Source organism: Carcharodon carcharias, chromosome 3, assembly GCF_017639515.1.
Source record: "Carcharodon carcharias isolate sCarCar2 chromosome 3, sCarCar2.pri, whole genome shotgun sequence".
NCBI classification, from domain to species: Eukaryota; Metazoa; Chordata; class Chondrichthyes; order Lamniformes; family Lamnidae; genus Carcharodon; species Carcharodon carcharias.
This window is the reverse complement of record NC_054469.1, coordinates 203,000,407-203,026,016: the sequence shown is the minus strand read 5'-3', so window position 1 is coordinate 203,026,016 and position 25,610 is coordinate 203,000,407. Positions and strand designations below refer to the sequence as shown.

General features: G+C 42.2%; 2 protein-coding genes across 8 annotated transcripts in view; one reads left to right on the top strand and one right to left on the bottom strand.

Moving 5' to 3' along the window:
- The window catches only part of pik3r4 (phosphoinositide-3-kinase, regulatory subunit 4), an 80,838-nt gene extending 59,351 nt beyond the window's left edge, over positions 1 to 21,487 (bottom strand). Inside the window, exons 1-5 of the mRNA XM_041185041.1 lie at positions 20,491 to 21,487; positions 13,525 to 13,658; positions 11,349 to 11,931; positions 7,161 to 7,295; positions 6,806 to 7,027 (exon numbers count right to left, since the gene is read on the bottom strand). Coding sequence (XP_041040975.1) covers positions 6,806 to 7,027; positions 7,161 to 7,295; positions 11,349 to 11,931; positions 13,525 to 13,658; positions 20,491 to 21,220 — 1,804 coding nt within the window. The 5' untranslated portion in view covers positions 21,221 to 21,487. The remainder of the gene's footprint in view (positions 1 to 6,805; positions 7,028 to 7,160; positions 7,296 to 11,348; positions 11,932 to 13,524; positions 13,659 to 20,490) is intronic.
- The window catches only part of si:dkey-118j18.2, a 71,864-nt gene continuing 66,818 nt past the window's right edge, over positions 20,565 to 25,610 (top strand). For 4 of the 7 annotated variants that reach the window (XM_041185042.1, XM_041185045.1, XM_041185043.1 and 1 more), the window contains exon 1: positions 21,527 to 21,633. The gene's annotated coding sequence lies outside the window, so the exon portion shown is untranslated. Of the gene's footprint in view, positions 20,705 to 21,526; positions 21,634 to 25,610 lie in introns of those variants that run through there. The other 3 variants (XM_041185047.1, XM_041185048.1, XM_041185046.1) reach the window with 1 other exon arrangement.

Here is a 25,610-nt window from a genome sequence, read left to right as displayed (position 1 = left end):
TGAAAACTGTGGAAAATTCTATTCAATAATGACTCAAAACAGACTAATGACACAAAAAAAAGGTACATTTTCGTGAGGTTACAGGCTTTGGGCACCAATAAGTTGTTATACAGTGTAATCAAATCCTTAGCTGTTTGTGTTACTTTTTTCCCCCCTAAAAATTGATTAAACTAAACTTGAAACATCAACATGCATCGTTAAGGATTTTGAAATATATGCAGCAAATGGAATCAATTTAGATATAGGGTGAACATGTGCAAAATACCAAACAGGAAAATGTACAATGGTAGTAAGCTTAAAGAAAGAGAAGCTAAGTTCAGAGGTGCACATCGTACAGGTGTCAACGTGTCAACAGAAACAATGGTTTTCAGATTCCAGAAGGATGTGATTGAATAGGTTGGAAAAACCTCATACTAGATATGATAAACCAAATACAGCAATGGAAGGTGGTTCTTATCTACAGATAACAGATGCATTGGCGGTCATCTTTCAAAATTCTATAGACTCTGGAATGGTTCCTGCAGATTGGAAGGTGGCAAATGTAACCCCACTATTTGAGAGACAGAGAGAGAAAAAAATGTGGAAATACAGATCCGTTAGCCTGACGTCAATAGTAGGGAAAATGCTAGAAACTGTAACAAAAAATGTGATAACAGGATACTAAGAAAATAATGGTAGGACTGGGCAGTCAACATGGAGCCAAGAAAGAAAAATCATGTTGAATAAACCTGTTGGGAGTTTTTTTTTGAGGGCGTAACTGGCAGAATAGACAAGGGGGAACTGGTAGATGTGGTATATTTATTTTCAGAAAGCTTTTGATAAGCTTTTGACAAGAGGTTAATAACTAAAATTAGAGCTCATGGGATTATATATTGGCATGAATTGAGAACTGGTTAACGAACAGAAACAAAGAGTAGGAATAAATGGGTTATTTTCAGGTTGGCAGGTTATGATTACTGGGGTACCACAAGGATCAGTGCTAGGGCCCCAACTATTCACAATCTATATCAATGATTTGAATGTGGGGGTTAAATGCAATATTTCCAAGTTAGCGGATGACATAAAACTATGTGGAAGAATGAGTTGTGAGAAGGGTGCAAAGACGCTTCAAGGGGATTTGGAGAGGCTAAGGGTGTGGGCAAAAATTTAGCAGCTGGAATGCAATGTGGAGAAATGTGAGGCTATCCAATTTGGTAGGAAATACAGAATTTTCCTTAAATGGTGAGAGGCTGGGAAGTTTTGAACTTCAAAGGAACTTGGGTGTCCTTGATCACTGAAAGCTAACATGCAAGAACAGCAAGCAATTAATAAGGCAAATTGTATGTTAGCCTTTATTACAAGAGGATTTGAGTATAGAAACTACAAGTAGGCCATTCAGCCCTTCGAGCCTACTGTGCCATTCATTATGATCATGGCTGATCATCCAACTCAATAGCCTGCTCCCACTTTTTCCCCAATATCCTTTGATCCCTTTTACCCCAAGAGCTATATCTAACTCCTTCTTGAAAACATACAATGCTTTGGCCTCAACTACTTGCTGTGGTAATGAATTCCACAGGCTCACCACTCACTGGGTAAAGAAATTTCTCCTCAGCTCAGTCCTAAATGGTCTACCCTGTATCTTCAGACTGTGACCCAGGGTTCTGCACCCCCCCCACCACCCCCCCACCCCCTACCCCCCCAGCCCCACCCACCCCCCCACCCCCTACCCCCCCAGCCCCACCCACCCACCCCCACCCCCCCCCCCCCACCCCCTACCCCCCCAGCCCCACCCACCCACCCCCACCCCCCACCCCCCCAGCCCCACCCACCCACCCCCACCCCCCCCCCACCCCACCCCCACCCCCCCCCCACCCCCTACCCCCCCAGCCCCACCCACCCACCCCCACCCCACCCCCACCCCACCCACCCCCACCCCACCCCCCACCCACCCCCACCCCCACCCCCCCACCCCCTACCCCCCCAGCCCCACCCACCCACCCCCACCCCACCCCCACCCCCCCCACCCCCTACCCCCCCAGCCCCACCCACCCACCCCCACCCCCCCCCACCCCCACCCCCCCCCCCCCCACCCCCCACATTCAGATAATAATCTGCCTTCCTGTTTTTGTCTCCAAAGTTGGATAACCTCACATTTATCCACATTATGCTGCATCTGCCATGCATTTGCCAACTCACTCAGCTTGTCCAAATCACACTGAAGCATCTCTGCATCCTCCTCACAGCTCACCCTCTCACCCAGCTTTGTGCCATCTGCAAATTTGGAGACGTTACATTCAGTTCCCTCATCTAAATCATTAATATATATTGTGAATAACTGGGGTCCCAGCACCGATCCCTGCAGTACCTCACTAGTCACTGCCTGCTATTCAGAAAAAGACCCATTTATTCCTATTCTTTGTTTCCTGTCTGCCAACCAGTTTTCTATCAATCTCAATACACTACCCCCAATCCCATGCGCTTTAATTTTACACGCCAATCTCTTATGTGGGACTTTGTCGAAAGCCTTCTGAAAGTCCAAATACCCACGTCAACTGGCTCCCCCTCATCAACTCTACTAGTTAAATCCTTGAAAAATTCCAGTAGATTTGTCAAGCATGATTTCCCTTTCATAAATCCATGCTGACTCTGTCCAATTCTGCCACTGTTTTCCATGTGCTCAGCTATTAAATCTTTTATAATGGACTCTAGAATTTTCCCCACTACAGGCATCAGGCTGACTGGTCTATAATTCCCTGTTTGCTCGCTACCTCACTTTTTAAAAAGTGGGGTTACGTTGGTTACCCTCCAATCAGCAGGAACTGTTCCAGAGTCTACAGAATCTCAGAAAATTACCACCAATGCATCCATTATTTCTAGGGCCACTTCCTTACGTACTCTGGGATGTAGATTATCAGGCCCTGGGGATTTATCAGCCTTCAATCCCATCAATTTCCCCAACACCATTTCTCTCCTAATACTGATTTCTTTCAGTTCCTCCCTCTCACTAAACCCTGTGTACCCCAACATTTCTGGTATGTTATTTGTGTCCTCCTTTGTAAAGACAGAACCAAAGTATGTCAGCCATTTCTTTGTTCCCCATTATAAATTCCCCTGTTTCTGACTGTAAGAGACCTACATATGACCTCACCAATCTTTTTCTCTTCACATACACAGGAGTAAGGATGCCATACTGCAATTATATGGAGCCTTGGTGAGACCATACCTGGAGTCTTGTATGCAGTTTTGGCCTCCTTACCCAAGGAGAGATATTGTTGCACTACCTCTATGGCAAGAAAGGTTCACTAGATTAATTCCTGGATGAAGGGATTGTCCTATGAGAAAAGATTAAATAGATTGGGCCTTTATTCTCTGAAGTTTAGAAGAATGAGACGTGATGTCATTCAAACATACAAAATTCTTACAGGGCTCGACATTGTGGATGCAGGAAGGGCTTTTCCCTTGGCTGGGGGTTCTAGAACCATGGCAGAGTCTCAGATTATGGGGCAAGCCATTTAAGATTGAGAGGAGGAATTTCTTCACTAATAGGGTGGCGACTATTTGGAATTCTCTGTCCCAGAGCGCTGTTGAGACCTAGTCGTTGAGCATATGTAAGGAGATTGATAGTTTTCTATATATTAAAAACATCAAGGGATAAGGGGATAGTGCAGGAAAATGGTTTTGGAATAGATATCAGTTATGATCTCATTGAATGGTGGAGCAGGGTCAAATAGCTGAAAGGCCTATTCCTGCTCTGAGTTCTTAAGTTCTCATGTTTATCAAGTCAGAGTCATTATGCCACTGAAGGAGGCCAATCAACCCATCAAGCCCTCAAGAGTGCAATCCAGTCAGCCCCAATCATCCCCCATCCACCACTAGCTCCCTAGCTCTGTACATTTATTTCCCTCAAGTGCACATCCAACGTCACTTTAAAATCACTGAAAGCCCCTGCTTCCACCACACTCTTAGGCAGCTAGTTCTAGGTCATTACCAAAATGCTACGCAAAAATAATTCTTCCTCACCAGCCTTGTACCGCTTGCCCAATTCTTGTTTATTTTTTCCATGGGATGTGATGTCACTGGCAAGACCGAAATTGTTGCCCAATCCAAACTGCCCTTGAGCTGAGTGGCTTGCTAGGTCATTTCAGAGGGCAGTTAAGAGTCAACCACATTACTGTGGGCCTGAAGTCACATGCAAGCCAGAACAAGTAAAGAAGATAGATTTCCTTCCCTAAAAGGACATTGGTGAACCAGATAGGATTTTACAACAATTGATGATAGCTTTGTGGTCACTTTCAATGATATTAGCTTTACATTCCAGATTTATTAATTGGAGTTTAAATTTCATCAACTTCCATGGTGGGGCTTGAACCCGGTCCCTATAGCATTAGCCTGGGCCTCTGGATTGCTAGTCCAGTGACATTACCATTATGTCACCATCTCCCCCTGATTCTCCTAGTCTTTGCACCACTGGCTAAATGGAAAAGCTTTTCTCTGTCAACCTTATCCAAACCTGTCATGATCTTGTGCACCCCCATAAAATATTCCCATAATCTCCTTTAGTCCAAAGGGAACAAGCCCAGGTTCTCGAACCTAACCTTGTAGCAAAAATCCCTCATCACTTAAGCCATTCTGGTAAATCTCATCTGCACCGTCTCCAAGGACCCTCGTGTCCTTCCTTAAGTGTGGTGACCAGCACTGTCGAAATATTCTTGTGGTCTAACCGGAGCTTTATAAAAGTTCAGCCTAACTTCCCCTCTTTTTGTACTCAACACCTCTATTTATGAAGACCAAGATCCAAAGCGCTTTGCAAAGTACTCTCTTGAAGGTCCATGCAGATAACGTTTTCTTACAATCCACGTAGAAAACGTTAAGTGCATTCCCTTCATCCACCTTCTCTGTTACATCATCAAAAAACTCAATTAGATTAACCAAGTATAATCTGCTTTTTCCAAATCTTTGATTAAATCAAATCTACCTTACTGCCTACTAATTATTTTTCCCTGATTATTGTTTCAAAAACTTTACCCACCACTGATATTAAACTGTTAGCTTACAGTTACCACAAATATCCTAACACGCTCTCTTGAATAAGGGTCACACATTTGCCATTTTCCAAACTGGCATTTCCTTCATATCCAGAGGATTGGAAGATTATGGCAAGCCCTTGCACCATCTCCACTTCCTTTAGCATTCTGGGGGATGCAAGCCATCCAGTCCAAGCACCTTATCCACTCTAAACATACCCAGCCTTTCCAGTACATCCTATCAATTTTCAATCCATCCATTACCTCTACCATCTTCACCTCTACCTGTATTTTGGCAGTATAACTTTCCTTAGTGAACACAGATAGAAAGGATTTGTTTAAGTATCCTAGTTTCACCCTGTGCCTCTAAGCATATATCACCCTCTTTGCCCCTAATAGGATCCACCCTGCCTCTTACTATCCACCTACCATTCACAAGCCAATAGAAGATCTTTGAATTCCATTTTATGTTCAGTGCCATTTCATTCTCATACTCTCTCGCTCTTTATTAGTCTTATTTCTCTCATCACTTCCACTCTCAGCTTATTTATTTGGCCGACTTCTCATTTGAGGAATTCACCTGATATTCATCATGCACCTTCTTTTTGTGTTTCATCACATGCATTATCTACATCATACAGGATGCCTTGCTTTGGTTTTCCTGTCTTTTCCTCTTTTTGAAATGTACCTAGCCTGTATTTGAAACATCTCCTTCTTACAGATCACCCACGATCGGTTACAGGTTTTCCTGTCAATCTTTGGTTACATTTTAATGTGGCTAGATTCCCTCTCATCCCACTGAAGTAGCACTTTTCCAATTTAGGAGTTCCACTTTAGATTGTTCCTTGCTCTGCTCCATTACAAATCTAAACTTTATGGTACAATGATCATTCTCACCCAAGTGTTCTCCCACAGACACATGGTCCATTTGGCTCACCTCAATCCCAGCACTAGATCCAGGGGGTGGAATCCAGGCAGAGGAATTGCAAGCAACAGGTCTCAGCTGTCCATCCATGATCAAGGTTACAGTTTGACGAGAAAAGGATGCACAGCTGTAGCAATACAACAGAGGAGGCATGGAAAGTAGAATCCACAGAAGCTGCAAGTCACTCTTAGCAAAAGGACCAATGGCAGCATTCTGATGATTTTTTTTTTGTTCTTGCAAGTTTTAATAGACATTAAAAGAGATAAAGTAGGCTTGGAACACCTCAGACTGATCAAAGCACCAGACATAATGGGTAGAATTTCACAAGAAGGGTAAAGGCAACCATAACTGAACAAATCTGGAGAATGACACCCGATGGAATGGGAAAAGGAAGGTAAGAAAGTCGTGTTAGCTTGTGTTTGTTACTTATCTGGCTTAAACATAAGAATCAGAACAGTAAAATGCAATTGGACCAGGGAATTGTCAACACTTTAGGCATCTACAAACAGAAATATGCTGCATTTCAGCATAAGTATCTCATGAATTTCAAATATGTTTTTCAGAAGACAGACAATTACTCTATACATAAATTCAATATCAATATCACAAAATTAACTCCTATTATTTAATTGAAACATTATACAAAATAGTTACGTTTTTATTAAAGGGCCAGTAATAAATTGATTTCCTTTTATTAAAAATAATATGGAAGGTTAGTATGATTCTTTTATATAGGCAAATATATACAGTAAGAAAGTTTCAAAATAAATTTTCAACAGATATCCATTATTTTAATTTTAGAGCATTATTTTGATTGGGTGTACCTGCAGTACAATAGTAGTCTCATACTGCCATAAAGAGGTACTGTACTTACCAACAATACTATCAAAGAAAGCACCTCGAAGGTGCCAATCATTTTTATCATTCAAAAAGGTGATCATGTGCGACAGGAGAACATCATTAGCTTTTTGACGTCCAAAGAACACACAAAGCCGAGTTATACCATTCTCCATTAAAGTCTGTTTCACTATATTTTCTGGGTCACTCAACAGCGTCACCACTTTTTGCTGAACCATCTCATGGAGAGCTTGCAATTCTACAAACATAGGATTCAGTTCAGTACTAGCATTCAACTGTAGGCTTCTAGAAGATAAGCAAAATATTTCAACAATTGCATCTTAAGTTGCAGAGAACAAAAAAAATTATAACTTTTAATGCAAAAGAATTACCCGAGTCATAGTTTTCATTGGGGTGTAGCATTTCCTCTATTTCTTCACCATTTAACTCACTTTCCACATTCAAATTATTTAATTGGACTATTTCTAAAAAACGGAGGGCAGTCTCAGCCAAAAGTGCTATGTTTTCTGTTCAAACACAATAACATGAATTAGCGAAAGACAATTCAGCAATTAACTTTCACTTAAACAAATGTTATGTTTCCTGTACTATTACAGTTAGTGTTTTGCCCATTTGGAACAAATACTAAAGATTATAAAATTCAAATACCAGTCTACTGTGACGTGATACCGTACCAAGGGAGAACTGAAAATAATGGAGTGTGTTGTACCTGAATTGAGCGAACTGTTTTCCTGATTAAGTCAAAAACTGAATAACCTTCATTTATATTGGGAGCAGTGATGTATCTTTAAGACGTTCCAACAGTTTCACTCATATACCACAGTTCAATATTCCAACGTTTAACGATGCCTCATTTCAGTGTCAAGATTTAGGCCTCGATATCAACAGGGAGGTGGAAAAAGCGCAGGGAGCCTGGTGGGAGGTGGTGAACCTGGTATGGTCAGGGAAGTGGAGACATGCCCAATTTTAATGGCAGGACCTCATTTAACTCTGCACTGACTTCTGCCTGATGGCCAGAGGTCAAGAGTAGGAATGTAGCAGGAGAGCATGGTTAAGGCCCCATTATTCAGTGGAAATAGGGCTTCTAGGAGATTGAGGATTGGGGTTTGGAGGCAATAGTGCGGGGTAACAATATAATAGTAATAATAATATAATAGTAATAATAGCCAAAGTGTGACAGGAAGGGACAGAGCATATAAATATAAGAGTGAACAGTAAATATGGTCAGAGTAGGGAAAAATAGCTCTAAAGTAACAGAGGATTCAGATGAAGGGAGATTTAGAAATCCAATGATTAAAGTTGAAGCAATTGAAAAGCATACAAATGTGGGTAATGACATGATAAATGGGACAGAGTGCTTCATGGTAGTAGTGCACCGGATAGTAATTAAAAAATAAAATTAAAGTCACTTTATCTGAAGGCACAAAGCATTCACAATAATATCAGATGAACTACTGGCACAAAGAGTTAAAATAGTTTTAATCTAATTGCCATTACAAAAAGACAGTGACCAAGGTTGGGAAATAAATATTCTAGGATAAACAATAAATCGAAAAGACAGGCAGAACGGAAAAGGGGGTAGGGGTAGCTTTGATAATGAAGTATAGCTTAAGGACGTTAGTGAAAAAGGATCTTGGCTCAGAAAATTGGAAGTAGAATCAGTATGGGTGGAGATTAGGAATAGCACGGATCAAAAAGTGCTGGTGTGGGTAGTTAATAGGCCCTCAAACAGTAGTTATATGTGGGTCAGAGCACTAAACAATAAATTATTGGAGCTTCTAACAAAGGCAATGTTGTGGGGTACTTCCATGTAGAGTGAACCAATCAAATTGGCATAGGTAATATGAAATAATTGTAGAATGTTTTTGTGACAGTTTGCTGGAGCAATATGTTATGGAACCAACTGGGGATAAAGCTATTTTAGATCTAGTATTGTGCATCAAGGCAGGGTTAGTTACTAATGTCACAATAAAAGATCTTCTGGGAAGGAGTGATCATAATACAATTGAATTCCACATTGTGTTTGAAAACAACATACGCCAATCGCAAACAAGAATCTTCAACTTAAACAAAGCCAACTGCATATAAATGAAGGAAGATCTGGATAAGATTGATTGGGTAAATAGAGGAAAAGGTATGGCAATAAATAAAAAATGGGCAACGTTCAAAGAAATAAATTTAAAACGTTCACCAAAAATACTTTACTTTGAAAAACAAAATCTCAGTGAGAAAGATCCAGACTTGGTTTACTAAGGAGGTTAAGGATAGTATTGGACTAAAAGAAGAGGTTTATAATGTTCCAAAGAATAGTGTAATTGGAAGTGTTTTAGAAACCAGCAAAGGGTTGCCAAAAAGTTAAAATAGATTGTAAGAACTTTTACAGATAAATAAAAAGAGAGTAGCTAAAGTAAACATTGGTCCCTTAAAAGAGACAGGAGAAATTATCATGGGGAATGTTGAAGTGGCAGGCATAGATACAAAATATTTGTTCAGTCTTCGCAGTAGAAGAAACAAGTTACATACCAGAAATAAAGGGAAATTTAGGGGCAAATAAGAGTAAATTGGGGTAATTAATATCAGAGAAAAAATACTGGACAAGTTCAAGAAACTAAAATCCAACAAACCCCCAAGGGCCTGATGGTCTACATCCTAGCGTTCTAAAAGAGACAACTGCAGAGATAATGGATGCACTAACTATGATCTTCCAAAATTTCCTAGATTCTAGAATGGTTCCAGCAGATTGAAAGTTAGAAAATGTAACATCCCTATTCAAGAAAGTGGGGGGTGGGGGTGGGGGGGGGCCGGCGGCACAGAAAGCAGGGAACTACAGGCCAGTTAGCCTGACCTCAGTCATTAGGGAAGTTCTGGAATCTATCATTAAGGAATTCTTAACAATGCACTTAGCGAAGCTTAGTACAATTAGAATAAGTCAAAATGGTTTTATGGAAGTGAAATCCTGTTTGACTAATTGATTAGAGGTTTTTGAGGATGTAACTCGTAAAGGGGAACCAGTAGATGCAGTATACTTGGATTTCTAAAAGGCATTCAAAAAGGTGCCACATAAAAGGCTACTACACAAGAAAGGGCTTATGTAATGGGGGGGGGGGAATACGTTAGCATGGATGAAGGATTGGTTAACAGGCAGGAAACAGAGAGTCAGAATAAATGGGGCATTTTCAAGTTGGCAAGCTGTGAGTATTGGAGTGCCACAAAGATCAGTGTGGGGCCTCAGCCATTTACAATCTATGTCAATGACTTAGGCAAAGAGACAGAGTTACGAAATGAGTTTGCTAACAAGACAAAGCTAGGTGGGAATGCAAGCTGTGAGGACAGAAAGAGACTGCAGAGATATAGATGGCTTAAATGAGTGGACAACATGGTGGCAGATGGAGTATAATTTGGGAAGGATGAGGTTATTCACTTTGGTCATAGGAATAGAAAAGTAGAATTTTTTTTTTAAAAAGGGTGAAACTTCTAAGTATTGATGTTCAAAGAGACACTTGGGTACAAGGAACACAAAAATTAAGGCCTTCACGCTTGCACAGCCCTGCACTATGCAACAGACTAAAGATGTGAACAGCAATGTAATTTACTCATTAAAAAAGCACCAGGAAGATTTTACAATCGCTACAAGACAAGATCTGCGCACTTAGAAATGATCAGCAAGTGCTTCCTCTTCACCGAATCACATCTAACAGTATTTTATTTTGGGTTTTGCATGCATATGCTAGTGGAGTATGGTCTATACAATCCTGAGTATGCTAATAGCCACACTAACAACCAATTTAAAATTATCAGTTGAGCTCACAACGTGATAAAAGCAAAAAATTGCAGATGCTGGAAATCCAAAACAAAAATACCTGGAAAAACTCAGCAGGTCTGGCAGCATCTGTGGAGAGGAGCACAGTTAAGCGCTCACAACATGACTCACTTTAAACTTGCTCAAAGTGACATACTTTCTGCAGACAAAAGGAATACATTAAAGTCGTGCCTTTTTTGAATTACCTGGGAGCTTGGGGAGCATATAGCTCCTCACTGCTTTCTCTATGGTAACACCTCAGCCAATCAGAGTTGACTCGCTAACCAGTGCTCTTTTTTCCTGTACTTTAAACTTGCAGTGATCGTTTGAAATTTGGCATGGTTGCATTTGTCTTACTGAGTGCAAGATGAAAAACTTAGGCAACATGTCTCTCCTATCAGCAATATATAAAAAAAAGTTAATTGAACCATTTTCTATGTCAAACTTATTATTTTAGGAACACCAATATATTGGCATATTTAATGTTTCTTAAGTTTTGTTATAGTAGACAAGATGTTGTAGACAGCAATGTGAAATGAATCATTTTCATAACTGAGGCTGACCAGATTCATAACTCATGAATGACGACATAAAACATGTCACTTCTGTTTAGTTTCTCAAATGTACTTTTCCCTAATTTAAGGGATTTTAAAATTTGTATTAGATGAAGCTAGTCCACTGGACACATATCATCTGCAACTAGTGCATACTTAGAACCCACTATAGAACACAGTTGAAATTTTCAGACAACAATCCTTACCTGCATATGCCAATCTGACAAGAGTTGCTTCATCCTGAGCTAAGTGGGCAATACCTGGTAAAATGTATTCAGGGTAAATATTGACATCATTGCGCGGTACCTCTTTGACAAGAGCCAAGACTTTTGTCAGTGTCCTGACTGCTTCAGCTCGTACCCTAGGTATGAGGTCATTGGCAAAATGCAAGAGATAAGGTGTTATACGATCAAGCAGAATCTCGCCACTTAGTCTGGGTGCCAAATGGAGAATCAGTTCCAAAGCTGCTAGTTTAGAATCACAGTACTTGAGTGTCTGCAAGCAAGAAGTGATAACCGACACTAAAATAACCAAACCATGCTCTTTGGTTTCTCCATCATTTTTCTCAGTCTGGTCCTCTCCACAAACATTTTGCAGAATATTTTCTAGATCTTTCCGTATAACCAGGATGCGTTCATCAGCAGACTGGAAAGTCTCTTTTGCAAACTGTGCCATGTATGGCTGCAGAAAAGTATAAAACAGTTCTGGGAAAGCTCTTCCCCTCTGTTGTTTAAGATATTCTTCTGCTGCTAAACGTGCATCTGGGTCACGCTGAATCATCTGACTGACCTGCAATGCAAGAAGATCAATGATCCTATCTTTGAAAAAAAGATAAAAGATCTACGAATGACTAGCTACTGCTTAAGCATAACAGACCCAGCTAAACTAACTCTAATTATAGGAAGTGCTTTTATGATACCCATGGGACAGGGTAGCACTAAAAATGATCATCAATAACTTAGAAAAACTGTGATGATCAGCTTCATTGTGCTCCATAGATATTTAAATTAGTTATTACATTTTGAATACTTACTTGGTATGTAACTGCTTGGCTTTTCAAGCAAAGATGGTGCTTAGATGCAACGGTCAAAGGATTGTCAGATCAATAATCCAGGAAGTACAAATGAATTCCTGCAATGGTTCTCTGGGTAAAGGCACTGCCAACTATTGCACTAAGCCACACATACCTGAAGATTCTAAATTCATTTCACAGTCAGTACTTGATTTCAGGCACTGGAATCAGCCTCAACCCCTTGTACTAAGAAATGGGAGGGGGAAAATAAGTAAATAAATAGGCCACGGCCTTCGCTCTATGATCACTGTCTAGTAGTTGTCCTGGAAACAGCATGAATGCAAGTATGAGAAAAGGATGGAGCTCATTTATAATGCACTCCACGCTCAAATAGACTGTTAACATGTGCTAACCACGCTCGCATGTAAAGAATGGCCACTGTGCAAGGAGGGATGCGTGGCCTATGGAATTGTAAATCAACAAGTTACCACCTTCGAGGCCGAAGTGGTTCAAAGTAGAAAAAGGAAGTTCAAATAGTGTAAAATAATCGAGGGTTCATATGGTTACATTATCAATGGAAACCTAACAGTGGTTACAGTAATATAATGATTATTGTACTACACTCAGCCTATAATTTGAAAGCTCAAATCACACCGTGACATACTGTAAAAGTAGATTCAATAAATTTGATTATTTAAGGGTTAGCTCCAGAAAAACAACCAAAGAGCATATAAAGCCAACTGGTTCATGCAGGGAAAGAAACCTGTCACTCACTCTTACTCAGACTGACTCTTCATGCCATTTGAAGCAAAAAAGAAAACCACTTAGTTCTTAGGGCAACTAGATAGGCTATAAATTTCAGGATGTGGATGTTTCTGAGCAATAAAAAATACTCACCAAGAGCACTTGCAATGGAATGCACCACTGCATGTATCTTACAATTGGCATTGCTTATTTTCTTATATTATAGAACATGATTATTGCAAGATGGTACAATTTTTACCCCAAATACAATGCCACCGATGGAACAACATACTTCAGTACACTAACATATGCTAATTTAGTTAGCATATTACAACTTTATGGCCAAACATTCCACTACCCTCAATTAACAGGTTCCCTGTTTCATAAACTATAGCACATAATGTGTATAACGGCTGAGTGCAGTATGATATTTTGTGGTGAGGTCTAGCAATAACGTTACAAGCTCTATGCACATATTTCTGAGATGTTATGACCCCTTCCTCATAACTCAATATACTTGAGTATATTTCAAAATGGTTTCAAAAGCTGTATATTTTACATTTACTCCAGCATATCATTGCCGAAAGTATTATAATAAGCATTTTATGTTGCTTGTCTATGCTTACCAGGCCTCTTATGTTTAAGTCCTCAATCTTGTTCAGCACCTGCTCATGGGAGAAATGTCCATTTCTGTAAGCCAGTAATTGGGATAGATCAAACATAGGCACTCCCTCTGTGAACAGCTCTGCAATAACACACCCTACACAGGGTGATTAAAAACAAGTTCTAGTTACGTTATATATTGTATATATCACAAAAATATATAAAATACACACAAATACTTGTATTACAGACATATACTGTGCATCAACTGTAGAAAATTATTTTCTAACTACTAAACAGCATAACAAAGCTGCTTCCTAAAACTTTGATTCTTTGTGCATGTCAGTTACAAAGAAATTCATTTTATGCAATCAAACTTATTCCATCAGCTGAAAAATACACGGCAGTTAATCTTAAAATGTGTGGTCTAATGGAATATTTAATGGCAGCAATTTCCCTCCCAAAGAAACCTCCTTCGCAGTTAGACAAGTTGTAATAAATTAATGCAATTTGGAACTTTGTCATACATGCCACATGTCAAAATGTTTTCAAATACTATTTGTCAACTAAAATCTGCATTAACAAATATAAAAAGAGTAAGTTGCTGCACTAATGAATGATGGTCCATTTTTTAACTATAAAAACTAGGATTAATAGTCTGTGGCCAGTCTATACACTTCTGTTTTGTATCCTATTTGTGTTTTTGCTTAAGTAATTAACACGTGTAACATCTAGGAAAGTAGTTTCAAGTTAATGGGGCAGAGGTTGTGCTTTAGGCACAATCGGCTACTGGGAAAAAACTGCATCAGTTTTGGAAAGTGGTTTCTTGCCCTCAAGTTTTTGCACAAACTAATTTGCATAACAGCAAAAGTAAAATCCACCTTGATATAGCACAATCAAGCAGCATTTGATTTTTAATTTTGTGGCCTTAAATATATTAAGGATTTTATTTTAGATTGGTAACATGATGCAGTTGATTAATGCAGCTGAAAATAGGTTTAATCATTGCCTGTGAATAACCAGATTTTAAGCAACCGAAAATAACTTCTAAAAAACTACACATAATAATTTATTAGTTATAGTGATGTACAGTAATCAGTTTCTTTGTGATTTAAAAAAAACATTGCCTATGGTTTTAAAACTTGCTAATTAGTGTACTACTATCCAAAAGAACCAGCTTAATTTTAACAGCCTCCTTGAAAGCCCACAATGGTGATAACTCAATCTGGGGTGTGTGGTCAATTTTGTGGGCTATGCCAGTTTCTAGTGGAATATTATTAAACAAGCATGATAAAACAAATCAAACTCAATTTGTGCAGGATGTAATTTGCACTTAAAATTCCACTTTTTTTGTGATGTGGCCAATTTCCACCAGAAACTCCAGGTCAATTAATCCATTAGCCTGCAAAAGAGAAATTAACAATCAGAGGTATAGTCATTAGCTATGGGTTCCTGATTAACTGGGATACAACGCCTTAAATCAGCTTTTAAACAATATTGGGCTAAGTGACATCCCAATCCAATTTCCCCATAAATCATTTAGCGTCTTAAAAAAATTCCACAAAAGGTATGTAATGGTAGAAGCAAATTCTTAATTTTACAATTATTTGTAACTATTTAATGTTATAGTATACAAACACAGAATTACCTGGAAAAACTCAGCAGGTATGGAAGCATCTGCGGAGAAGAAAAGAGTTGATGTTTCAAGTCCTTATGAACCTTCGACAGAACTGAGTGAATATTAGGAGAGGGGTGAAATATAAGCTGGTTTAAGGTGGGGGGCGGGGGGGTGGGTGTGGTTGTAGGGACAAGCAAGAAGTGATAGGAGCAGATAATCAAAAGATGTCACAGACAAAGGAACAAAGAGGTGTTGAAGATGGTGATATTATCTAAAGGAATGTGCTAATTAAGAATGGATGGTAGGGCACTCAAAGTACAGCTCTAGTGGGGGTGGGGTGGAAAGACTAGCAAGGCATACAAGATTTAAAAATAATGGAAATAGGTGGGAAAAGAAAAATCTATATAAATTATTGGAAAAAACAAAAGGAAGGGGGAAGAAATGGAAAGGAGGTGGGGATGGAGGAGGGAGTTCAAAATCTAAAGTTGTTGAATTCAATATTCAGTCCGGAAGGCTGTCAAGTGCCTAGTCGGAAGATGAGGTGCTGTTCCTCCATTTTGCGTTGGGCTTCACTGGAACAATGCAGCAAGCCAAGGACAGACATGTGGGCAAGAGAGCAGGGTGGAGTGTTAAAATGGCAAGTGACAGGGAGGTTTGGGTCTTTCTTGCGGACAGACCACAGTTGTTCTGCAAAGCAGTCACCCAATTTACGTTTGGTCTCTCCAATGTGGAGGAGACCGCATTGGGAGCAACGAATGCAGTAGACTAAGTTGGGGGAAATGCAAGTGAAATGCTGCTTCACTTGAAAGGAGTGTTTGGGCCCTTGGACGGTGAGGAGAGAAGAAGTGAAGGGGCAGGTGTTGCATCTTTTGCTTGGGCATGGGGAGGTGCCATAGGTAGGCATTGATGAATAGGGGGTGATGGAGGAGTGGCTCAGGGTATCCCGAAGGGAATGATCCCTACGGAATGCCGCCGGGGGGGGGTGAAGGGAAGATGTGTTTGGTGGTGGCATCATGCTGGAGTTGGCGGAAATGGCGGAGGATGATCCTTTGAATGTGGAGGCTGGTAGGGTGATAAGTGAGGACAAGGGGGACCCTATCATGTTTCTGGGAGGGAGGAGAAGGCGTGAGGGCGGATGCGCGGGAGATGGGCCAGACACGGTTGAGGGCCCTGTCAATGACCGTGGGTGGAAAACCTCGGATAAGGAAGAAGAAGGACATGTCAGAGAAACTGTTTTTGAAGGTAGCATCATCAGAACAGATGCGATGTTATGGTATGCCTGATACTACAAGGGATAATACATGAAAACTAATAGGTCTTAAAAAGGTACCTACTGACTATTTCAATATACTTTTATAAGATCATAAGAAATAGGAGTAGGAGTTGGTCATCCAGCCCATTAAGCCTGCTCCACCATTCATTAAGATAATAGCTGATCTGATTGTAGCCTTAACTCCACTTTCCTGCCTGTTCCCGATAAGTCTCAACTCCCTTGTCAATTAAAACTGCCTAACTCAGCCTTGAATATATTCAATGACCTAGCCACCGCTGCTCTCTGTGGAAAAGAATTCCAAAAACTAACGACCCTCTTGAGAAAAAAAATTCCTCATCTCCATTTTTAAAACTGTGGACCCTAGTTCTAGTCCCTTCCATAAGGTGAAACATCCTCCCAGCATCTGCACCATCAAGCCCCCTCAGGCACGGCCTGAATTATGACGTGCAGCTCCTGTTTATAGAACAGCTGGGCCTCAGTGGTTCCTTGCAGGCGTTGCCCATCTTTTACCAGGACCTGATCAAAGTCTGGAAAGTGGTCGCCTCGCGACGCAGCTCTCCCCCGTCAGGAGTAGCAGCTATCGTCAGAGAGCCGCTGCTCAGGAATCCGCCCCTCCGTCCTTTTCAGTGGTTGGCGGAGAGGAGGGCTGTGGCTGCAGGGGTGACCAGGATCGGGGACGTGCTGGGTGGCGGAGGACCGGGCTGGATGCTCCCGCAGGAGTTGGCGCGACGCGCGTCTGTGAGTGTCCAGGTCGCAGCCGATGCCATCCAAGACCTGAGAACGGTCGTGCTCGGACCCGACGTTATTTTGGGTCGAGGTGGCCCAGATGCGCGGTGGTCTTCCGTCTGAACATTCCCCTGTTCGGACAGAATTCCACATTGGCCCCAAGCCCCGAACCCTCCCTCGGGTGCTGGTGCCCCACAATATGAGCCGCCTCGGGGACATGCCCTCCGTGCCTTTTGGCACGGCAAAGAGGGGCTTTTTGTACGGACTGCTGCTGCACACCTTCCATTTTCTCGCCCTTGTCCGTCGCCCGGACACGCCCTGGCGTGCCTTGTTGCCGTCCGGCGGCGGAGGCCCCCGATGGGAGGCCCTCTACGGAGGTGTCCTCCCCCTTTCTATCGGAGGGTGTTGCATGCAGCAGTCCCCTATAATAAGAGGATGCATAGGTTCACGGACTCTCAGGACACGTGCCCTTTTTGCGGTCTTGTGGAGTCCGTGGACCATGTATACATAGGGTGTTGTAGGCTGCACTCCCTTTTTAGTTACTTGAAAAACCTTTTATTGATGTTTTGTTTGCACTTCAGCCCCACGCTCCTGATCTATGGGCACCCGGTGCGGAAGGGGGTCGGGAAGGAGGAGGACCTCCTCGTGAACCTGCTCCTGGGCCTGGCAAAGTTGGCCATTAACAGGTCCAGGCAGCGGGCGATCGACAGGGGAGTCCCACCCGATTGTTTGTCCCTCTTCCGCGGCTACGTTCGCTGCCGGATGTCCCTGGAGAGGGAGCACGCGGTGTCTGCTGACACTCTCGAGGCCTTCCGTGCTCGGTGGGCATTGCGGGGACTGGGGTGTTTTGTTGACCCCTTTAATCACATTTTGATTTAAAGTTTGTAAGGTTCCTTTAAACTTTGTCCTTGGTTTTACAGCTGACCTGAATTAGGGGCTGTGCCTGATTTATCCCAATTTTGTTGATTTGGTTTTCATTTAAAAGATTATCAAGCCCGCTCAGAAACTTATATTTCAATAAGAACACCTCTCATTCTTCTAAACTCCAAAGAGTACAAGCCCAACCTACGCAACCTTTTCTCAAAATACAACCCATGGAATCAGCCTAATGAGCCTTCTCCAAACTGCTTTCAATGCAAGTACGTGCCTCCTTAGGTAAGGAGATGACAACTGTACACAGTACTCCAGGTAAGGTCTCACCAATGCCCTGTACAACTGTCGCAAAACTTCCCAAATTTTATACTCCATCCCTCTTGCAATAAAGGCCAACATTCCATTGTCATCCTAATTGCTTGCTGTACCTGCATACTAACTGAGTTTTCCAGTTTCACATTTACGAACTTTTACTGGAGTTGGAAACTGCTTTATCAACCTTCAATCTGACAGAGAAGTGAATGACTTTGCAGAAATCAAGTTATTTTAATCAAATGTGTACATGTAGCTTTAGTGGAAATTCCAACTTTGAGGATTGATTGGTGGGTCCAATTGATAGTGATAATGCATTCAAGTTGGGTTGCTTACAGGAGAAATTTGAAGACAAGAAAGAATTTTGTAAATATAATCCCAAACATGTACATAGTAAATTTTCAGCATGTTTATTATTAGACTAATCTGTGAATATTTGAACACACCAACAACTGTTGTGACAGTTCACAGAAGTATGTGGCACAACATTATTCTAAATTTCTAAACTGCATTGGAGAGTGAAAAGTTGTATGAAAGTTTAAACAGGTATAAGACAAACTAAACATTAGAAGTCTGAAGAACCAGAGACTGCCAGGCAAGAAGCACAGTGGAAAACATTAGACATAACAATTAAATAATAAAAGGGGTTGTGCTTTTAGATACAGACTTGACTTGGAAGAACACAAATTGTTATTTATGCTGCATAAATTGTGAAGGATTAACTTTGACAGTCAATTATTGTGACCTTGAAAACTATTATAGATTACATTAAACTTTAAGAGTTTACATTACATTAATGTTGCATTGCTGCAAGTCTAAGACCTCATGGCTCTTTTTTTGATCATATTGTTTTAGACTTTGCAAATACAATTAAATAATGTAGCCGTGAATAATACATCCAATTGTACCCTATTCATTCTAAAAGATAATGAGGACTGAACTCCGGGTTTAAATGAGTCTCTGCAGAGCTACAGTTACTTCTTGGGGATTTGCCGTGGCTTCAGTTATTTAATTGAATCCATTTATGTGCAATAACTCCTGGGCCAGATCAGAAAAGAAACACTAGAAATGAACCCAAATCCCTATCCATTGTCCTAACGACTGCTAAAAACAGAGGATGTTGATGACACTACTTTATTCATCGCCAGTAACAATATCTGGCCATGCATTCTCTTAGTACTGCAAATAAGTGGATCACTTACTCACGTTTGTTTATAAGTGTACAAATAACGTCTCCTAAAGCAAGGTCACCAAAACTACATTAACTGATAATAGATCTACTAGTGGACATGTCAACAAATTTCACTAGTTTCTATCTGCAATGCAGTCGAAATATTTAATCTAGTTCCTTGACAACAGCACACTATCCTTACGCTTCCAGGCCTGGGTTAAATTCGACAGAAGCTGAAAATATAAAATCTACCATTCTCTGCTCCTCATAAGGATTTGATAGATGAGTTTAAATTCACTGCCTATTTCTTGGCACCTTTGCAAACAATGTCTGTCCTTTCGCTTCCACACTATTTTCAAATCTCCCAAACACTATTTATGAGATAGCAAGTTGCATGTACTTCTATCTAGTTTACAATACTCACTCATAGCAAGGTCTTGGGGAACCCAAACACTACGTGGGTAACGATTTTGCCAAACATTTCCATTCTGTCCACAAGCATGATCATGAACTTTCCAGCTTTCTTGGAAAAAAAGTTCTAACAGCAGGCGACTGAACTAAATTCCTTCTTTATGATCACAATTAGCACGATCTGATTCTTCGTCGTTTCCTATCTTCCAATTCTGACTAAGGGTCTAAACTTAAGGGCCCGTTCTCTTTTTAGATGTCGATAGTATGCTCACACTTCTCTAAATCCATTTCAGATTTTCAAAAAAAAAACTCAGCTGTTTTATTTAACTCAACTTAGTTCACAGTGCACAGGACAAACTGCTGTGACTTATTTGTTGAGAGCTTTACCCCTGTGCCTGGCCAGGTTGTGCTTATTTCCCACTGGTCGTACGGAGGAGTAGGCCAGTGTAGAGATGGCTCATCGCTCACCTTAGTGATCACAGGAGTCTATAATTACAATATTCCCACATTGCTTCTCTCAGTACATGGGCAATTACAACTGAGGGATTCAGTAAAGAACCATTCGCTTCGAAGAAAATCGGCTTCTGTTCAGTTGAAAGCGTTACCTGCAGAGAAGATGTCCATGGCTGGTTTCAGCTCTCCCCTCGTCCTCTGGTTGTTGTGAGTCAGATCCACCAGCGGGGTGGTTGGGTCTCTGGCCGCCTCCAGCTCGGTGCTGAACATCGTCCCGTCCACAAAGCGCTCGGGGGCAATGTAACAGGTCCTCCTCCTGGAGGTGTCGAAGAAGTAATTGAAGTCGGCCGGGTTGTCCTCGGGCAGGTAGGTGGGCTTGAAGCTGGCGAAGTCGGTGAGTAGCACCCAGTTCCAGCTGGTCACCATGACGTTCTCGGTCTTGATGTCGCCGTGGCGGACGCCGGCCCGGTGGGCCTGCTCGAGGGCGTTGAGGAGCTGGAAGGCCACCCAGCGCTTCTCGGTGTTGCCGAGGAAGGGCCGGGTGCTGATGCGGTCGTAGAGGTTGTCGCGGGCGTACTGGCGGAAGAGCAGGGCGGCCCGCTCGCTGAAGCTGGCCCGCTGGAAGGGCACGCAGTTGGGGGCGCCCAGCAGCCGCTGCCGCAGCTCCTCCAACTCCTGCTTGTAGGCGGTGAGCGGCAGCGAGGGGTCCTGCACGGCGAACACCTTGACCACCACCAGGCCCTCGCGGTGCTTGGCCCGGGCCACCTTGAAGAAGCGGGTGCTGCCCAGGCTCTTGTCATACTCGAACTCATGGATGTCGGAGAAGTAACTGTCGACCGAGAGGATCTGTGAGGGGGCGATACCGGCCAGCTGGTTACCCATGGCAACCGGGGCGGGCGGGAGCAGCGCGAGAACGGCGGTTTAACGGCTTCAACGGTCACTCATCCAGCCAAACACAGTCAATCAACATCAACACGGCCGCCGACTTTCTCCGCATTCCCTGCGGCCTCTTGCGTTTCTTATCCCTCCCCAAAAGTCATTCCCAGCAGCGCAAATGGTCCAGCTGCGAATTTATATATCACCTCCGGCTAAACCCGAGTTTTCAGAAATAAAGCAACCCCCCAAGCTGTACGCGTTTGGACCGGTTTAACGCCGATGGCCCGGAATCACACAAGCCGATTATCATATGTGTGTGTGTGTGTCAGTTAATCGGCGACTGGGGGGGTGTCCTATTTCTGGCGGCTTCCTTCCTGCGTCGAACTCCGGAGGAAGATGGCGGCGGTAGCAGCGGCAACGTAAGGATTGTTTTTGTTTTTGTGTGTTTTTAACCCCCCGAGCAGGAACCGAGGCGCACCGACACGGGGGTGGGGTGGATAGATGGATGGAAGGAAGCCGAGTTGTCGCTGGCGCGTGCAAACTGGATGGGATCTCAAACTGAAGTATTCCCCTACCCCTCATGGAAATGGCACTGCACAGTGAACACAGTTTTGCTTGATAAAAAAAAATACCTGGTACCATTTGTAGTGGGAATGGATGCTTTAAGACTTATTCAACAGCAACAACCAGAAATGAAATGAATGCAGAGATGGCTGGGCGACAAACATCAAAGGGTAGGGGAGCCATGGAAGCTTTTCATGCTTTATGCGTCCCCATAAAGTCTTTGATAATCTCAGTCGCTCTGCGTTGATGCGATTTGTTTGGACCTATGTGTTGTTAACTCTCATTAGTAGTAAGACGCCGTCTTCTGTTTAAAGTGCTGCTTATGCATTAATAAACTTCTTCAACATTAAATAAAATCTCGTCGCTGAGTGTCATGGAAAGATGCTCACTGTGGCCCGGATTTCGCGGTCAGCGGCAAGGCAAAGGAGCTGACTGTTCTGTGGAAGGGTCATGAAACGTCAACTTTGCTCTTCTCCGCCGATGCTGCCAGACCTGCTGAGTTTTTCCAGGAATTTCTGGTTTTGCAAAGGTGCTTACTGTTGACCTCGAAGAAAAGCTGTACGCAAAAACCTAGCTATCTCTAGGAAGTGCATTTCCTCTCTCCCGATGGTAGTTTAAATCTGGCACCAATTAAAAGGGGTGTCTTGACATGCAGCATCAGTGAAGTCGGCAACCAGGTCGTAGCTGAATCATATTGGACGATTCACACACACACAATGCAGAAAATTAGAAGCACTTGATACCCTTCACTTTAAATTTAAATCTCCAGCCGGTGAAATAAATGATTATGATTGGATTTGCGTGAAAACTAAAAAATAAACTTTTTTTTAAAAAAGAAAATTAAAATGTGGTATTTTTATCACTACGGAGAAATATGACAACCCCACCCATATAAAATTAGCCTTGTCCAGTAGTAATTTGTAAATTAGTACATTGGTAAAAATCCAGTAAACCTTATTCAACAAGGTAACTTTTTCAAGGGTTTTAATAGTGAAACTAACAGCAGACGTGTGGAAGTTTTCATCAAATCCTGATTGTAATTGAGATTGCAGTCTGAGGGATCCCTATGGAGGGGCATGAGATCAGTTACAGCAACCTCTGGATTTCTCCATCATTCTGAGCATATCCAAACTCCCAAAGTTGCTTAGTTTCAGTGGAATAATGATGGCAAACTCTGGTAGTCTTGGTGAAAAGGATCTGTTACAGGATAAAAAGAAAGAACTTGCAATGATGAAACATTTTCACCACCTCAGGACCTCACAATACAGTTTACAGCTAATTATGTATTGTTAATGTAATCATCATGCAAAAGAATTTGTGTGCAACAAGATTCCACAAACAACACTGAGATAATTATCAATGCTAAAAAATGATCATCTTGTCAATTGAGGGCTAAATATTTACTAGGAAACCAGAAAACACTGCTGTTCTTCTAATCATGTCATAGCATCTTTCTTAACCATGTGAGAGAACATAGGAACAGCAGGAGGCCATTTAGCGCCTCTAGCCTGCTCCACCATTGAATAAAATCATGGCTGATCTGTATATTAACTCCCATCTACCTGTGTCGGTTCTGCAAACCCTAATAACTGTGCCTAACAAAAATCGATCAATCTCAGTTCTGAAATTTTCAACTGACTTAGCCTCAACAGCTTTTTGTTGTTCCAGATTTCCATGCCCTTTGTGTGAACAGCCTAGTTCAAATGTTAAGGTTAAGTTCTCTTGTTCTGGACTCCATCCACCAGAGGAAATACTTTCTCACTATCTGCCCTAAGTGGTTTAATCTTCTCAAAATACTTCAATTAGATCATCTTAATTTTTAAAATTCATTTACAGAATGTGAGCTTCACTGGCTGGGTCAGCATTTATTGCCCATCCCTAGTTGCCCTTGAGAAGGTGTTGGTGAGCTGCCTTCTTGAACTGCTGCAGTCTGTGTGGTGTAGGTACACCCACAGTGCTGTGATGGTGAGTGGCTTGGAAGGGAACTTCTAGGTGCTGGTGTTCCTATCTGTCTGCTGCCCTTGTCCTTCTAGATGTTAATGGTCATGGGTTTGGATGGTGCTGTCTAAGAAGCCTTAGTGAATTCCTGCAGTGCATCTTGTAGATGGTACACACTGCTGCTACTGTGCATCAGTGGTGGAGGGAGTGAATGTTTGTGGATGGGGTGCCAATCAAGCAGGCTGCTTTGTCCTGGACAAAAGTGTCAAGCTTCTTGCCTATTGTGGAAGCAGCACTCATCCAGGCAAGTGTGGAGTATTCCATCACACTCCTGATCTGTGCCTTGTAAAGTGGTAGACAGGTTTTGGGGAGTCAGGAGGTGAGGTACTAGTACATGATTCTTAGCCTCTGACCTGCTCTTGTAGCCACAGTATTTATATGGTTAGTCCAGTTCAGTTTCTGGGCCCCACCCCCCCAAAGGAAGTTGATAGTGGCAGGATTCAATGATGGTAATGCCATTGAATGGCAAGGGGCGATGGTTAGATTCTCTCTTGTTGGAGATGGTCATTGCCTGGCACTTGTGTGGTGTTCATGTTACTTGCCACTTGTCAGCCCAAGCCTGAATATTGTTTATTGTTCAAGTCTTGCTGCATTTGGACATGAGGAGTCCCTAATGGTGCTGAACCTTGCACAATCATTAACAAATATCCCCACTTCTGACCTTATGATGGAAGGAAGGTCATTAATGAAGCAGCTGAAGATGGTTGGGCCGAGGACACCACTCTGAGGAACTCCTGCAGTGATGTCCTGGAGCTGAGATTACTGACCTCCAACAACCATTTTCCTTTGTGCTAGGTATGATTCCAACCAGTGAAGAGTTCTCCCCCTGATTCCCATTGACTCCAGTTTTGTTAGGACTCCTTGATGCCACACTCAGTCAAATGCTGCCTTGATGTCAAGGGCAGTCACTCTCACCTCACCTCGGGATTTCAGCTCTTTTGTCTATGTTTGAACCAAGGCTGTAATGAGGTCACGAGCTGAGTGGCCTGGTGGAACCCAAACTGAGCGTCAGTGAGCAGGTTATTGCTAAGCAAGTGCTGCTTTATAGCACTGTTGATAACCCCTTCCATTACTTTACTGATTATCGAGAGTAGACTGATGAGGTGGTAATTGGCTGCTTGGATTTGTCCTGCTTTTTGTATACAATCTTCTAGATCCAAGGGAACATAGGTCTAGTCAATGCAATCAGTCCATATAAATTAATCTTTTAGCCTTAATATCACTCCAGTGGATCTATGCATCCCTCACCCAAGGCCAGTATATCCATTCTGAGGTGTGGTGCTCAGAGTTGAATGCAATATGCCAGATGGAGCCTAGGTAACATTCTGCACACTGTAATAAGATCATAAGATGTAGGAGCAGAACATTCAGACCATCGAGTGTGCTCTGCCATTCAATGAGATCCTGGCTGATCTGATGATCCTCAACTCCACTTTCCTGCCTTTTCCCCATAACCCTTGATTCTCTTACTGATTAAAAATCTGTCTATCTCAGCCTTGAATATACTTAGTGGCACTACAGCCCTCTGCAGTAAATAATTCCACAGATTCACTACCCTCTGAAAGAAGAAATTCCTCCTCATCTCTGTTTTAAATGGGTGACCCCTTACTCAGATTATGCCCTCTGGTCCTAAACTCACCCACAAGGGGAAACAATCTCTCAGCATCTACCCTGTCAAACCCCCTAAGAATCTTGAATTTTTCAATAAGGTCGCCTCTCATTCTTCTAAATTCCAATGAGTACAGGCCCAACCTACTCAACTTCTCCTCATAACAAAATCCCTCCATACCTGGGATCAACCTAGTGAACCTTCTCTGGACTGTCTCCTATGCCA